General features: G+C 44.1%; 1 protein-coding gene across 1 annotated transcript in view; it reads left to right on the forward strand.

Moving 5' to 3' along the window:
* The window catches only part of LOC105724272 (neuroblastoma breakpoint family member 11-like), a 38108-nt gene that overhangs the window by 14704 nt on the left and 6135 nt on the right, over positions 1-17269 (forward strand). The window contains exons 7-20 of the mRNA XM_064363293.1: positions 1065-1274; positions 2436-2540; positions 3107-3316; positions 4494-4598; positions 5165-5374; positions 6554-6658; positions 7225-7434; positions 8611-8715; positions 9865-9969; positions 11139-11243; positions 12420-12524; positions 13701-13805; positions 14986-15090; positions 17014-17086. Of these exons, the coding sequence (XP_064219363.1) occupies positions 1065-1274; positions 2436-2540; positions 3107-3316; positions 4494-4598; positions 5165-5374; positions 6554-6658; positions 7225-7434; positions 8611-8715; positions 9865-9969; positions 11139-11243; positions 12420-12524; positions 13701-13805; positions 14986-15090; positions 17014-17086 (1858 nt within the window). The remainder of the gene's footprint in view (positions 1-1064; positions 1275-2435; positions 2541-3106; positions 3317-4493; positions 4599-5164; positions 5375-6553; positions 6659-7224; positions 7435-8610; positions 8716-9864; positions 9970-11138; positions 11244-12419; positions 12525-13700; positions 13806-14985; positions 15091-17013; positions 17087-17269) is intronic.

Genomic DNA, 17269 nt, shown 5'->3' on the forward strand with positions numbered 1-17269 from the left:
AAAACAACAAAATCATATCAGGTTTACAGGACTTCCCAAGATAGATGGTCACACATGCTTTCAGGAGATCTCTATAGAAATGATTTTGATGACTTGATACCTTGAAAAGAGCTCTTCTGGGATTAGAATGACATCCATAAGTGACAACAATGAGATGTAATGTTCAGTCACATTAAAAAACAAACCATCTCACATAGAGGAAGCTTTGGACCTAGGGACGTCACACTGGTCTTAAGTGTAATGAAAAGCCTCTTCTGCCACAAACATCAGCGTAGTGGTATCTGCCAGTAAGAAAAAATAAATCAGCGTAACCATGGGATGCAGCAAGAAGAATATTGTGCCAGGAAAGAAAACATTTTTTAAGGATGAATTACTCATTCACTGTCTAGTGGATACAGAAAAAACTGCAGAAGACTCAGGATATCATGGCAGTGTAATAGGTTGATATCTTAAACTTGTGGAAAAGCCTTCAATTCTGTTTTAACATATGAGAAGGTGGGGTGACTGACTTCATGACTAGCATTAAGAAAATATCACATGTTGGGAAACTGTTTCTGCCTTGATGATTTTATACACACAAGAGATGAAAAATGAGGCACATGCTTACATTATATTGGGAATGAGATGGGACTGGCATTGTCACAAGGGTACACAAATACTGAAAGTGACTGATAGAGGAACGGCCCCCATCGGTTGACTTCAGGTGAGACCAGGAGGCCTGTGTTTTAGCAAAGCCTGGGCAGTTGGGATGAAGGGCTCGTAAGATTCCATGACACGCCCAGGTTCTAATTCAGTTATTGCAACAGCAGACCATTACCTGGGACACTGGCCACTAGCTCCCACACTCTTGTGAGAGTCTGAGCTACAGGCAGCGCCTTCAGCTCTCAGCTCAAGCATTGCGAACCTGGTTTTTGCGGTTAAGGACCCTAAAGTGCTGTGAGGAGGGATCAAGTTTTTCTCAACAGTAAGTTAAGAATTTGAGTTACTGACATCCCCTAGTCCTGATTAAACCTATTTGATTTCCGGTTTTTAACCCATCATGTGTTTGGGTTTCTTCTCCCCAGTCCCTGGCTCTACCTGTGGTGCCCCAAATATCAGCATGGTGCCATCCAGCAGGACATGTTCTGGGAACACCACAGAGGCGAACTTTCCAGACACCCTCGAAAATTCCTACTCCCATCAGGAAGAGACCAAACCGAATATCAGAGACAGCAAAAATAGACTTCTTATGACCCAGGTGGCCTACTTCCTGAACTACCAGCTGAAGACATACAGTAAGTTGTTTAGGTTTACCACCAGGAAAGTGATGAATGGTGTCCTGTCTTGTCTCGAGAAACTAACCTTTCTCTTCATCAAAATTAGTTTCATCCTTCCCATACTTGTAGAAAATAGCAATGGTTATTTTAACATTTAGTTGAAGATGGAAGACAGTGGTGAAAGTATTTAGCAACTTTTCCACGTCTGCAGTAAGGTGGGTGTGGGACTAGGGTTGAAATCCCAGGTATTGATTTCTGACACAGGCACAGAACCATCTGTTTTTTTCAGCAAAAGGCTAAATCGTGTTTACAGGAATCCTCTCTGTACCGTATAAGATCCTACAGACAAGTAGCATTTAGTCTGTTGGTCTAAATGTCTGAGGCTACTAAACTTCCGTTTGGTTCCGGTTTATGCTGGGGCCCAGTCGGCAAAGCTGTGTTCTGCGGACACTGGGGGAAACACGGTGATAGCACACAGTACCCACTGTGGGGAGCTTGAAGGGGACCCTGCTCCTACTAGAACCTGTGGTATCTGTAAGTGGCACCATCAAGAGCAGGGAGTACCCTGGTACTGGTGCCTCAACTCCTCATTAGCTGGCATCCCCGGTGGGCACCACCACACCAGGCTAATTTTTGTATATTTAGCAGAGGCGAGGTTTCACCCTGTTGGCCAGGCTGGTCTTGAACTCCTGAGGTCAAGTGATCTGCCCTCTCGGGCCTCCTAAAGTGCTCGGATTCCAGGCGTGAACAGATTCCTTTTTCAGTAAAGGTTATTAGAATTCCTCCGTTGGTCCAGTCTCCTATATAAATTTCTCTCAGAATTCATTGACAATGATATACGATTGGATAAATCAGTATTGCAGCAACACTTCTGGAAAGTATTTAGGGCAATTTTTGAAGATTTTGGGGAAAAAGTTTTAATGTTTTGCATTGACTTAGGTCAGAGGATACGTGATTAAGATCTAGCAGATGAGGGAGATTTTGTCCCATGGATCTGAAAAGCAGGCTCATCTACTTCTAGGGCAACTTAGTCTATGGCCCATTAGAACATTCTCATCACAATACCACATTCTTACATTGAGAAGATTTTAAGTCCTTGTGCTATGAGTGGACACTGATTTGGTCTTGTGTGAAGTATGATTTGCTTAATGTGACCTGCTCTTCTGAATTTGTTTACAGGAGATCGGAAAGATAATGATGAAGAACAGAAATGCAGAGACAGGAAAAATAAACTTCTTATGAGTCAAGTGGGCTACTACCTGGGCTGCCGGCTGAAGACGGAAGGTAAGTTCATTAGGTTCACGGTCACGAAAGTGATGAACAATGTCCAGTCCTGTCTTGTCTATGAGAAACGATACATTCTCTTCTTCCAAGTTAATTTCATCCTTCCCATACTTCTAGGAAAATATCAGTGGGTAATGTAAAATTTTGTTAAAGATGGAAGACAGCGGCCAAAGTATTTAGCAACTTTTCCACGCCTGCAGTAAGGCGCGTGCGGGCCTAGTGTTAATATCCCAGCTATTGATTCCTGACACAGGCACAGAGCCAGCTGTTTTTCTCAGTAAGAGGCTAAATCATGTTTACAGGAATCCTCTCTAGCATATAAGATCCTGCAGAACTCAAAAGCAAGATAAAGGTAGAAGTGTTTATTTCCTGGTTTCAAGGTGACGGTGTAGCTAAGACAAGTTGACTTTAAGGAGATCAAGAGTGGAGATGAGAAGAGTAAAAACGGGGAAACGACGTCTTCAAATCAATAGGCAAGGCTGTCAGTGACATCCCTCAGTCCCGATTAAACCAATTTGACGTCACCAGTTTCTAATCCATCATGTGTCTGGGTTTCTTCTCCCCAGTCCCTGGCTTTCTGTGTTCTGCCACAAACATCAGCAAGGTGGCGTCTGGCAGGCCTCCTTCCAGAAAAAACACAGAGGTGAACGTTCCGGAAGGCATTGAGAAATCCTGCTCCCAGCAGGAAGAAAACAAACCGAATTTCAGAGACAGCAAAAATAGACTTCTTATGACCCAGGTGGCCTACTTCCTGAACTACCAGCTGAAGACATACAGTAAGTTGTATAGGTTGACCACCACAAAAGTGATGAATGATGTCCTGTGTTGTCTTGAGAAACCAACCAATTTCTTCATGAAAATTAATTTCATTCTTCCCCTACTTGCAGAAAATAGAAATGGTTATTTTAACATTTAGTTAAAGATGGAAGTCAGAGGCCCAAGTATTTAGCAACATTTCCACGTCTGCAGTAAGGTGGGTGTGGGACTGGGGTTACAATGCCAACTGTTGATTCCTGACTCAGGCACAGAACCACCTGTTTTTCTCAGCAAAAGGCTAAATCATGTTTACCGGAATCCTCTGTGTACTGTATAAGATTTTGCAGACAGGTAGCATCTAGTCTGTTGGTCTGAATGTCTGAGGCTACTGAACTTCTACTCATTTGCAGTATCTCCTGAGGCCCAGTAGGCAAAGCTGTGTTCTGGGGACACTGGGGGAAACACGGTGATAGCACACAGTACCCACTGTGGGGAGCTTGAAGGGGACCCTGCTCCTACTAGAACCTGTGGTATCTGTAAGTGGCACCATCAAGAGCAGGGAGTACCCTGGTACTGGTGCCTCAACTCCTCATTAGCTGGCATCCCCGGTGGGCACCACCACACCTGGCTAATTTTTGTATATTTAGTAGAGGCGAGGTTTCACCATGTTGGCCAGGCTGGTCTTGAACTCCTGAGGTCAAGTGATCTGCCCTCTCGGGCCTCCTAAAGTGCTCGGATTCCAGGCGTGAACCACCACGCCTGCTCCACAGATTCTTTTTTCAGTAAAGGTTGTTAGAATTCATCCGTCGGACCAGTCTCCTATATAAATTTCTCTCAGAATTCATTGACAATGATATACGATTGGATAAATCAGTATTGCAGCGACACTTCTGGAAAGTATTTAGGGCAATTTTTGAAGATTTTGGGGAAAAAGTTTTAATTTTTTGCATTGACTTAGGTCAGAGGATACATGATTAAGATCTAGCATATGAGGGAGATTTTGTCCCATGGATCTGAAAAGCAGGCTCATCTACTTCTAGGGCAACTACTCCAGGGCCCGTTAGAATATTCCTGTCACAATACCACATTCTTACACTGACAATATTTTAAGTCCTTGTGCTATGAGTGGACACTGATTTGGTCTTGTGTGAAGTGTGATTTGCTTCATGTGACCTGCTCTTCTGAATTTGTCTGCAGGAGATCGGAAAGATAACGATGAAGAACAGAAATGCAGAGACAGGAAAAATAAACTTCTTATGAGTCAAGTGGGCTACTACCTGGGCTGCCGGCTGAAGACGGAAGGTAACTTCTTTAGGTTCACTGTCACGAAAGTGATGAACAATGTCCTGTCCTGTCTTACCTATGAGAAACGATACATTCTCTTCTTCCAAGTTAATTTCATCCTTCCCATACTTCTAGGAAAATAGCAATGCGTAATGTAACATTTTGTTAAAGATGGAAGACAGAGGCCAAAGTATTTAGCAACTTTTCCACGCCTGCAGTAAGGCGCGTGTGGGCCTAGTGTTAATATCCCAGCTATTGATTCCTGACACAGGCACAGAGCCAGCTGTTTTTCTCAGCAAGAGGCTAAATCATGTTTACAGGAATCCTCTCTAGCATATAAGATCCTGCAGAACTCAAAAGCAAGATAAAGGTAGAAGTGTTTATTTCCTGGTTTCAAGGTGACGGTGTAGCTAAGACAAGTTGATTTTAAGGAGATCAAGAGTGGAGATGAGAAGAGTAAAAACGGGGAAACGACGTCTTCAAATCAATAGGCAAGGCTGTCAGTGACATCCCTCAGTCCCGATTAAACCAATTTGACGTCACCAGTTTCTAATCCATCATGTGTCTGGGTTTCTTCTCCCCAGTCCCTGGCTTTCTGTGTTCTGCCACAAACATCAGCAAGGTGGCGTCTGGCAGGCCTCCTTCCAGAAAAAACACAGAGGTGAACGTTCCGGAAGGCATTGAGAAATCCTGCTCCCAGCAGGAAGAAAACAAACCGAATTTCAGAGACAGCAAAAATAGACTTCTTATGACCCAGGTGGCCTACTTCCTGAACTACCAGCTGAAGACATACAGTAAGTTGTATAGGTTGACCACCACAAAAGTGATGAATGATGTCCTGTGTTGTCTTGAGAAACCAACCAATTTCTTCATGAAAATTAATTTCATTCTTCCCCTACTTGCAGAAAATTGAAATGGTTATTTTAACATTTAGTTAAAGATGGAAGTCAGAGGCCAAAGTATTTAGCAACTTTTCCACATCTGCAGTAAGGTGGGTTGTGGGACTGGGGTTACAATGCCAACTGTTGATTCCTGACGCAGGCACAGAACCACCTGTTTTTCTCAGCAAAAGGCTAAATCATGTTTACAGGAATCCTCTGTGTACTGTATAAGATTTTGCAGACAGGTAGCATCTAGTCTGTTGGTCTGAATGTCTGAGGCTACTGAACTTCTACTCATTTGCAGTATCTCCTGAGGCCCAGTAGGCAAAGCTGTGTTCTGGGGACACTGGGGGAAACACGGTGATAGCACACAGTACCCACTGTGGGGAGCTTGAAGGGGACCCTGCTCCTACTAGAACCTGTGGTATCTGTAAGTGGCACCATCAAGAGCAGGGAGTTCCCTGGTACTGGTGTCTCAGCCTCTCAATCAGCTGATATCCCCGGTGGGCACCACCATACTTGACTAACTTTTGTATTTTCAGTAGAGGTGAGGTTTCACCCTGTTGGCCAGGCTGGTCTTGAACTCCTGAGGTCAAGGGATCTGCCCTCCTGGGCCTCCTGAAGTGCTGGGATTCCAGGCATGAGCTACCATGCTGGCTCCACAGATTCTTTTTTCAGTAAAGGTTGTTAGAATTCATCCCTTGGTCCAGTCTCCTATATAAATTTCTCTAAGCATTCATTGTCCATGACATATGATGAGATAAATCATTATTGCAGCAATACTTCTGTAAAGTAGTCAGGGCAATTTTTGGACGATTTTGGGGAAAGCGTTTTAATTTTTTGCACTGACTTAGGTCAGAGGATATGATTAAGATCTACTAGATGAGGGAAATTTTGTCCCATGGATCTGAAAAGCAGGCTCATCTACTTCTAGGGCAACTTAGTCTAGGGCCTGTTGGAACAATCCAGTCACAATACCACATTCTTACACTGAGAATATTTTAAGTCCTTGTGCTATGAGTGGACACTGATTTGGTCTTGTGTGAAGTGTGATTTGCTTCATGTGACCTGCTCTTCTGAATTTGTCTGCAGGAGATCGGAAAGATAACGATGAAGAACAGAAATGCAGAGACAGGAAAAATAAACTTCTTATGAGTCAAGTGGGCTACTACCTGGGCTGCCGGCTGAAGACGGAAGGTAACTTCTTTAGGTTCACTGTCACGAAAGTGATGAACAGTGTCCTGTCCTGTCTTGTCTATGAGAAACGATACATTCTCTTCTTCCAAGTTAATTTCATCCTTCCCATACTTCTAGGAGAATAGCAATGCGTAATGTAACATTTTGTTAAAGATGGAAGACAGAGGCCAAAGTATTTAGCAACTTTTCCACGCCTGCAGTAAGGCGCGTGTGGGCCTAGTGTTAATATCCCAGCTATTGATTCCTGACACAGGCACAGAGCCAGCTGTTTTTCTCAGCAAGAGGCTAAATCATGTTTACAGGAATCCTCTCTAGCATATAAGATCCTGCAGAACTCAAAAGCAAGATAAAGGTAGAAGTGTTTATTTCCTGGTTTCAAGGTGACTGTGTAGCTAAGACAAGTTGACTTTAAGGAGATCAAGAGTGGAGATGAGAAGAGTAAAAGCGGGGAAACGACATCTTCAGATCAATAGGCAAGGCTGTCAGTGACATCCCTCAGTCCCGATTAAACCAATTTGACATCACCAGTTTCTAATCCATCATGCGTCTGGGTTTCTTCTCCCCAGTCCCTGGCTTTCTGTGTTCTGCCCCAAACATCAGCAAGGTGGCATCTGGCAGGCCTCCTTCCAGAACAAATACAGAGGTGAACGTTCCAGAAGGCATTGATATATCCTGCTCCTTACAGGAAGATAGCAAACTGAATATTGGAGTCAGCGAAAATAGACTTCTTATGAGTCACGTGGACTACTCCCTGAACTACCAGCTGAAAACATGCAGTAAGTTGTATAGGTTGGCTACCATGAAAGTGATGAATGATGTCCTGCCTTGTCTGGAGAAACTAACCGTTCTCTTGATCAAAATTAATTTCTTCCTTCGCATACTTGTAGAAAATAGCAATGGGTATTTTAACATTTAATTAAAATGGAAGAGAGACGCCAAAATATTTAGCAACATTTCCATATCTGCAGTAAGGTGGGTGTGGGACTGGGGTTACAATCACAGCTATTGATTCCTGACCCAGGCACAGAACCACCTGTTTTTCTCAGCAAGGGACTAAATCCATGTTTACAGGAATCCTCTCTGTACCATATAAGATCCTACAGAGAAGTAGCATCTAGTCTGCTGGTGTAAATGTCTGAGGCTACTGAACTTACATGCAGTTCCAGTTTCTGCTAAATGCCCAGGAGGCAAAGCTGTGTTCTGGGGACCCTGGGGGAAACATGGTGATAGCAGGCTGTATCCACTGTGAGGAGCTTAAAGGGGACCCTACTCCTAATAGAATCTGTGGTGTCTGTAAGTGGCACCATCAATAGCAGGGAGTACTCTGGTACTGGTGCCTCAGCCTGCCAATTAGATGGGATCCCCAGTGGGCACCACCACACCTGTCTAATTTTTGTATTTTATGTAGAGGCAAGGTTTCACCATGTTGGCCAGGCTGGCCTTGAACTCCTGAGGTCAGGTGATCTGCGTGCCTAGGCCTCCTAAGTTGCTTGGATTCCAGGTGTGAGCAACCATGCTGGCTCCACAGATTCTTAAGTAAAGGTTGTTAGAATTCATTCGTTGGTCCAGTCTCCTATATAGATTTCTCTAACCATTCCTTGACCATGATATATGATGAGATACTTAGTATCGCAGCAACCCTTCTGGAAAGTAGTTAGGGCAATTTTTGAAGATTTTGGGGGACAAAGTTTTCATTGTTTGCACTGACTTAGGTCAGAGGACACATGACTAATATCTACCAGATGAGAGAGATTTTATCCCGTGAGTCTGAAAAGCAGGCTCATCTACTTCGGAGGCGACTTAATCTAGGGCCCAATAGAACATTCCAGTCAGAATATCATATTCTTACACTGAGAATACTTTATGTTCTTGTGCTGTGACTGGACACTGATTTAGTCTTGTGTGAAGTGTGATTTGCTCAATGTGACCTGCCCATCTGAATTTGTTTACAGAAGATCAAAAAGATCATGAGGAGGAACAGAAATACGGAGACAGCAAAAATAAACTTCTTATGAGTCAAGCGGCCTACTACCCGGGCTGCCAGCTGAAGACGGAAGGTAAGTTCTGTAGGTTCACTTTCAAGAAAGTGCTGAACGATATTCGGTCTTCTCTCTGAGAAACTGAACACTCTCTTCATCAGAATTCATTAAATTTTTCCCATACGTCTAGGAAAATATAAATGGGTACCTTAACATTTTGTTAAAAATGGATGAGAGAGGCCAAAGTATGTAGCACCTTTCCACGTCTGCAATAAGGCAGGTGTGGGACTGAGGGTAAAACCTCAGCTGTTGATTTCTGACACAGGCGCAGAACCACCTGTTTTTCTCAGCAAGAGTCTAAATCATGTTTACAGGAATCCTCTCTGTATCACGTAAGATCGTGCAGACAAGTAGCATCTAGTCTGTTGGTCTAAATGTCTGAGGCTACTGAACTTCCATTCGGTTCCGGTTTCTGCTGAGGCCCAGTAGGCAATGCAGTGTTCTGGGGACACTGGCGTTAACACGGTGATGGCACACAGTACCCACTGTGAGGAGCTTGAAGAGGACCCTTCTCCTAATAGAATCTGTGTTATCTGTAAGCAGCACCGTCAAGAGCAGGGAGTACCCTTGTATTCGTGACTCAGCCTGTTAGTTAGCTGGGATCCCCGGTGGACACCAACACACTTGGCTAGTTTTTGTATTTTTAGTAGAGGCTGGGTTTGAACTCCTGAGGTCAAGTGATCTGCCTTCTGAGCCTCCTAAATTGCTCCGATTCCAGGCGTGACTCAATGTGCTGGCTCCACAGATTCCTTTTTCTGTAAAGGTCATTAGAATTCATCCGTCAGTCCAGTCTCTATAAATTTCTCTAACCATTTGTTGACCATCTGTGATGAGATAAATCAGTATTGCCTCAATGCTTCTGGAAAGTAGTGAGGGCAATTTTTGAAGATTTTGGGGAAAATGTTTTAATTGTTTGCGCTGACTTAGGTGAGAGGATAAGTGATTAAGATCTACCAGATGAGGGAGATTTTGTCCCATGGATCTGAAAAGCAGACTCATCTACTTCTAGGGCGACTTAACCTAGGGACCAGTAGAACATTCCCATCAGAATATCACGTTCTTAAACGGAGAATATTTTTGGTCCTTGTGCTATGAGCGGACACTGATTTGGTCTTGTGTGAAGTGCGATTTGCTTAATGTGACCTGCTCTTCTGAACTTGTTTACAGAAGGTCGGAAATGTCACGAGGAGGAACAGAAATACGGAGACAGCAAAAATAAACTTATTAAGTGTGAAGTGGCCTGCTACATGGGCTGCAGGCTGAAGACGGAAAGTAAGTTCCATAGGTTCACCATCACCAAAGTGCTGAATGATCTTCTGTGTTTCCTCTGAGAAACTAGAGGCTCTCTTCATCAGAATTAATTTCATTTTTACCATACGTCTAGGAAGATATCAATGGGTACTTTAACATTTTGTTAAAGGTGGACGAGCGAGGCCAAAATATGTAGCACCTTCTCCACATCTGCAATAAGGCGGGTGTGGGACTGAGGGTAAAGTCTCAGCTGTTGACTTCTCACACAGGCGCAGAACCACCTGTTTTTCTCAGCAAGAGTCTAAATCATGTTTACAGGAATCCTCTTTGTACCACATAAGATCCTGCAGACAAGTAGCATCTAGTCTGTTGGTCTAAATGTCTGAGGCTGCTGAACTTCCTTCCACTTTCTGCTGAGCAGCAGTAGGCAAAGCAGTGTTCTGGGGACACTGGGGTAAACACGGTAATAGCACACAGTACCCGCTGTACGGAGCTTAAAGAGGACTCTGCTCCTTACACAACCTGTGGTATTGGTAAGTGGCACCATCAAGAGCAGGGAGTAGCCTTGTATTCATGACTCAGCCTGTTAATTAGCTGGGATCCCCGGTGGACACCATCACACTTGGCTGGTTTTTGTATTTTTAGTAGAGGCTGGGTTTCACCATGTTGGCCAGGCTGTTCTTGAACTCCTGAGGTCAAGTGATCTACCTTCCTGGGCCTCCTAAATTGCTCCGATTCCAGGCGTGAGTCACTGTGCTGGCTCCACAGATGTTTTTTATGTAAAGGTCGTTAGAATTCATCCATCGGTCTCCTCTATAAATTTCCCTAACCATTTGTTGACCACCATATGTGATGAGATAAATCAGTATTGCCTCAATGCTTCCGGAAAGTGGTGAGGGCAATTTTTGAAGATTTTGGGGAAAAAGTTTTAATTGTTTGCGCTGACTTAGATGAGAGGATAAGTGATTAAGATCTAGCAGATGAGGGAGATTTTGTCCCATGGAACTGGAAAGCAGGCTCATCTACTTCTAGGGCGACTTAACCTAGGGACCAGTAGAACATTCCCATCAGAATATCACATTCTTAAACGGAGAATATTTTTGGTCCTTGTGCTATGAGCGGACACCGATTTGGTCTTGTGTGAAGTGCGATTTGCTTAATGTGACCTGCTCTTCTGAATTTGTTTACAGAAGATCGGAATCGTCATGAGGAGGAACAGAAATACGGAGACAGCAAAAATAAACTTATTAAGTGTGAAGTGGCCTGCTACCGGGGCTGCAGGCTGAAGACGGAAAGTAAGTTCCATAGGTTCACCATCACCAAAGTGCTGAACGGTGTTCTGTGTTTCCTCTGAGAAACTAGAGGCTCTCTTCATCAGAATTAATTTCGTTTTTACCATACGTCTAGGAAAATATCAATGGGTACCTTAACATTTTGTTAAAGGTGGACGAGCAAGGCCAAAATATGTAGCACCTTCTCCACATCTGCAATAAGGCGGGTGTGGGAATGAGGGTAAAGTCTCAGCTGTTGATTTCTGACACAGGTGCAGAACCACCTGTTTTTCTCAGCAAGAGTCTAAATAATCTTTACAGGAATCCTCTCTGTATCACCTAAGATCATGCAGACAAGTAGCATCTAGTCTGTTGGTCTAAATGTCTGAGGCTGCTGAACTTCCATTCAGTGCCACTTTCTGCTGAGCAGCAGTAGGCAAAGCAGTGTTCTGGGGACACTGGGGTAAACACGGTGATAGCACACAGTACCCACTGTGGGGAGTTTAAAGAGGACTCTGCTCCTTACACAACCTGTGGTATCCGTAAGTGGCACCATCAAGAGCAGGGAGTAGCCTTGTATTTGTGCCTCAGCCTGGTAGTTAGCTGGGATCCCCGGTGGACACCATCACACTTGGCTGGTTTTTGTATTTTTAGTAGAGACTGGGTTTCACCATGTTGGCCAGGCTGGTCTTGAACTCCTGAGGTCAAGTGATCTACCTTCCTGGGCCTCCTAAATTGCTCCGATTCCAGGCATGACTCACTGTGCTGGCTCCACAGATTCTTTTTCATGTAAAGGTCGTTAGAATTCATCCATCGGTCTCCTCTATAAATTTCCCTAACCATTTGTTGACCATCATATGTGATGAGATAAATCAGTATTGCCTCAATGCTTCTGGAAAGTGGTGAGGGCAATTTTTGAAGATTTTGGGGAAAAAGTTTTAATTGTTTGCGCTGACCTAGGTGAGAGGATAAGTGATTAAAATCTAGCAGATGAGGGAGATTTTGTCCCATGGATCTGAAAACCAGGCTCACGTACTTCTAGGGCGACTTAACCTAGGGACGAGTAGAACATTCCCATCAGAGTATCACATTCTTAAATGGAGAATATTTTTGGTCCTTGTGCTATGAGCGGACACTGATTTGGTCTTGTGTGAAGTGCGATTTGCTTAATGTGACCTGCTCTTCTGAACTTGTTTACAGATGATCGGAAATGTCATGAGGAGGAACAGAAATACGGAGACAGCAAAAATAAACTTATTAAGTGTGAAGTGGCCTGCTACCGGGGCTGCAGGCTGAAGACGGAAAGTAAGTTCCATAGGTTCACCATCACCAAAGTGCTGAATGATGTTCTGTGTTTCCTCTGAGAAACTAGAGGCTCTCTTCATCAGAATTAATTTCATTTTTACCATACGTCTAGGAAGATATCAATGGGTACCTTAACATTTTGTTAAAGGTGGACGAGCGAGGCCAAAATATGTAGCACCTTCTCCACATCTGCAATAAGGCGGGTGTGGGACTGAGGGTAAAGTCTCAGCTGTTAACTTCTGACACAGGTGCAGAACCACCTGTTTTTCTCAGCAAGAGTCTAAATCTTGTTTACAGGAATCCTCTTTGTACCACATAAGATCCTGCAGACAAGTAGCATCTAGTCTGTTGGTCTAAATGTCTGAGGCTGCTGAACTTCCATTCAGTGCCACTTTCTGCTGAGCAGCTGTAGACAAAGCAGTGTTCTGGGGACACTGGGGTAAACACGTTGATGGCACACAGTACCCGCTGTACGGAGCTTAAAGAGGACTCTGCTCCTTACACAACCTGTGGTATTGGTAAGTGGCACCATCAAGATCAGGGAGTAGCCTTGTATTTGTGACTCAGCCTGTTAATTAGCTGGGATCCCCGGTGGACACCATCACACTTGGCTGGTTTTTGTATTTTTAGTAGAGGCTGGGTTTCACCATGTTGGCCAGGCTGTTCTTGAACTCCTGAGGTCAAGTGATCTACCTTCCTGGGCCTCCTAAATTGCTCCGATTCCAGGCATGACTCACTGTGCTGGCTTCACAGTTTTTTTTTTATGTAAAGGTCGTTAGAATTCATCCATCGGTCTCCTCTATAAATTTCCCTAACCATTTGTTGACCATCATATGTGATGAGATAAATCAGTATTGCCTAAATGCTTCTGGAAAGTAGTGAGGGCAATTTTTGAAGATTTTGGGTAAAAAATTTTAATTGTTTGCGCTGACCTAAGTGAGAGGATAAGTGATTAATATCTAGCAGTTGAGGGAGATTTTGTCCCATGGATCTGAAAAGCAGACTCATCTACTTCTAGGGCGACTTAACCTAGGGACCAGTAGAACATTCCCATCAGAGTATCACATTCTTAAACGGAGAATATTTTTGGTCCTTGTGCTATGAGCGGACACTGATTTGGTCTTGTGTGAAGTGCGATTTGCTTAATGTGACCTGCTCTTCTGAACTTGTTTACAGATGATCGGAAATGTCACGAGGAGGAACAGAAATACGGAGACAGCAAAAATAAACTTATTAAGTGTGAAGTGGCCTGCTACATGGGCTGCAGGCTGAAGACGGAAAGTAAGTTCCATAGGTTCACCATCACCAAAGTGCTGAATGATGTTCTGTGTTTCCTCTGAGAAACTAGAGGCTCTCTTCATCAGAATTAATTTCGTTTTTACCATACATCTAGGAAAATATCAGTGGGTACCTTACCATTTTGTTAAAGGTGGACGAGCGAGGCCAAAATATGTAGCACCTTCTCCACATCTGCAATAAGACGGGTATGGGACTGAGGGTAAAATCTCAGATGTTGATTTCCGACACAGGCGCAGAACCACCTGTTTTTCTCAGCAAGAGTCTGTATAATCTTTATAGGAATCCTCTCTGTATCACCTAAGATCATGCAGACAGGTAGCATCTAGTCTGTTCGTCTAAATGTCCGAGGCTACTGAACTTCCATTTGGTTCCAGTTTCTGCTGAGCAGCAGTAGGCAAAGCAGTGTTCTGGGGACACTGGGGTTAACACAGTGATGGCACACAGTACTCACTGTGAGGAGCTTGAAGAGGACCCTTCTCCTAATAGAATCTGTGTTATCTGTAAGCAGCGCCGTCAAAAGCAGGGAGTAGCCCTGTATTCGTGACTCAGCCTGTTAGTTAGCTGGGATCCCCGGTGGACACCAACACACTTGGCTGGTTTTTGTATTTTTAGTAGAGGCTGGGTTTCACCATGTTGGCCAGGCTAGTCTTGAACTCCTGAGGTCAAGGGATCTGCCCTCCTGGCCTTCCTGAAGTGCTGGGATTCCAGGCATGAGCCACCATGCCGGCTCCACAGATTCTTTTTTCAGTAAAGGTTGTTAGAATTCATCCATTGGTCCAGTCTCCTATATAAATTTCTCTAACCATTCATTGACCATGACATATGATGAGATAAATCAATATTGCAGCAATACTTCTGGAAAGTAGTCAGGGCAATTTTTGGAAGTTTTTCGGGAAAGCGTTTTAAATTTTTGCACGGACTTAGGTCAGAGGATATGATTAAGATCTACCAGAAGAGGGAAATTTTGTCCCATGGATCTGAAAAGCAGGCTCATGTACTTCTAGGGCAACTTAGTCTAGGGCCTGTTGGGACAATCCAGTCAGAATACCACGTTCTTACACTGAGAGTATTTTAACTCCTTGTGCTATGAGTGGACACTGATTTGGTCTTGTGTGAAGTGTGATTTGCTTAATGTGACCTGCTCTTCTGAATTTATTTACAGAAGATCAGAAAGATAACGATGAAGAAAAGAAATGCAGAGACAGCAAAAATAGACTTCTTAGGAGTCAGGTGGACTACTCCCTGAACTACCAGCTGAAAACGTGCAGTAAGTTGTATAGGTTGGCTACCATGAAAGTGATGAATGATGTCCTGCCTTGTCTCGAGAAACTAACCGTTCTCTTGATCAAAATTAATTTCATCCTTCGCATACTTGTAAAAAATAGCAATGGGTATTTTAACATTTAGTTAAAATGGAAGAGAGACGCCAAAATATTTAGCAACATTTCCACATCTGCAGTAAGGTGGGTGTGGGACTGGGGTTACAATCACAGCTATTGATTCCTGACCCAGGCACAGAAGCACCTGTTTTTCTCAGCAAGAATCTAAATCATGTTTATAAGAATCCTCTCTGTACCCCCTAAGATCGTGCAGACAAGTAGCATCTAGTCTATTGTTCTAAATATCTGAGGCTGCTCAGCTTCCGTTCGGTTCTGGTTCCTGCTGAGGCTCAGTAGGGAAAGCTCTGTTCTGGGGGAAATGCGATGCTAGCACACTATACCCGCTGTGGGGAGCTTAAAGAGGACTTTACTCCTTACATAACCGGTGGTATCCGTAAGTGGCTCCATCAAGAGCAGGGATTACTCTGGTTAGAGGGACGTCCTGCTTTCTGTGCAGAGGCTCTCGTTGGTAAAGGACCATGGCACCCACGACTTGGTGGAGGCAGCAGTGCATAGAGGAGGGACCCTGGGCCAGTCTCCTGAGCTCCATCCAAGTTGCTTCATTTGTTTGTTACTCAGTTTTGTCATCTGTTCATAGGATACTATAATAATGCCTACCTCTGTCAATTGCTGCAGTGAATTAGATGGCCTGTTTATTGTAACTGTCCCGGGACAGTTGTTCCCACAGAGTAAGCACTGTCTATTAGTTCTTCATTCTACTGTGTCTAGCATCAGAGAAACTTTATTGGTCTTTGCGTGTATTTCCTTTATGGCCTTATGAGAGACTCCAGACCTCCATAATTCTGCAATGACTGTTTTATCAGTGGTGTTTTCTTCCACTAAACATATGTGGCCATGACATGACTAGGACTTTCTGAATGAGAACACAAATGGGAAACCCATGGGGTTGGAGGTCACAGTATTGCAAATGTCCCTCCCGTGATGGATTGTGTCTTTGGAACAAGAGGCAGCATCTGTCCAGTTGTAAAGGACAGGAAGGAAGCTGTGACAGGAGGGCGGTTGTTGGAGTGGAAAGAGCTCTGGGCTAAGAATGAAGGTTCCCAGGCTGTGTCTTCAGCAGTGTTCCTAGGAGCTGTCAGTGAACAATTGATTTCTCCTTCCTGACTTTCTCTGTCTCCATCTGCAAAGGCAGGTAAATTTCTCTCTCCTCATCTGCAAAGGCAGACATCTTGCAGTGTCTGAACCATTCAAATGTGTGAACACTTATGACCGCTTCTCACAGTGAGATAAATCCCCTCTCTGTGTGGTGTTGGAGAAAGCACTTGATGTGTGGGCATTTGGTGGTCGGAAGTGGTTCAGACTGGAGCACTCCCCGTGGAGAGAATGTCCCTGAATAACATAGCAGAAGTCACTTGGAGGGCCTGTGAAGTCACCTGATGTGCAGAGGATTGTGGGACAAGTTTGTTTATCCTGTCCTAAGAGAAAGAAATAAGTTGTAAATGTGAATGGTGACAGGACGCCAAGCCTGTCCCTGGGAATCAGATGTGTGTCAGGATGGCGGAGACAGCTGCCCAAGTCCAGAGAGAGGCTGCACAAGCCTCCAGTGATGTGGAGAGCAGAAGGTCTTTTCAACATTTGGCCTGATTTTGATGGTGAGCCTCCTGATCAGAAATGCATTGCCTGGTGGATCAGGAAACCATGCCAGGGCATTTTGTTAAAGAGAAAACATGAGAGCTTTCAGTAGAACAGGGACCCATGCCCAGATGTTCATGTCCCTGTGCACATTGGGCTGACTGTCCTTGCAGAGTGTGAAATGGGAAACATCTGAATGAACACATCTGTACTTGCAGAAAACGACAAAGAGGAGGATGAAGATGTTCATGTTGCAGAGGCTGAGAAAATACAGGAATCACGTGTCCCCAGGTAACACTGAATAATCAGGAGCAAGTAATGGGTGGTAAAGTATGGAAAAGGTCTAGAAGCACACCTTCTCTGGCGTCTCCCATGGGCCAAAAGCCTGCATTCCCTTGGCCACAATATGTTCAGTTCAACCTAACTTAGACACAGGGTGTGGCAGCTATTATGGTTCTTTGTATGTGCTGAATG

Source organism: Aotus nancymaae, unplaced genomic scaffold (assembly GCF_030222135.1).
Source record: "Aotus nancymaae isolate 86718 unplaced genomic scaffold, 86718_ANA_hifiasm-v0.15.2.pri h1tg000053l, whole genome shotgun sequence".
Taxonomy (NCBI): Eukaryota; Metazoa; Chordata; class Mammalia; order Primates; family Aotidae; genus Aotus; species Aotus nancymaae.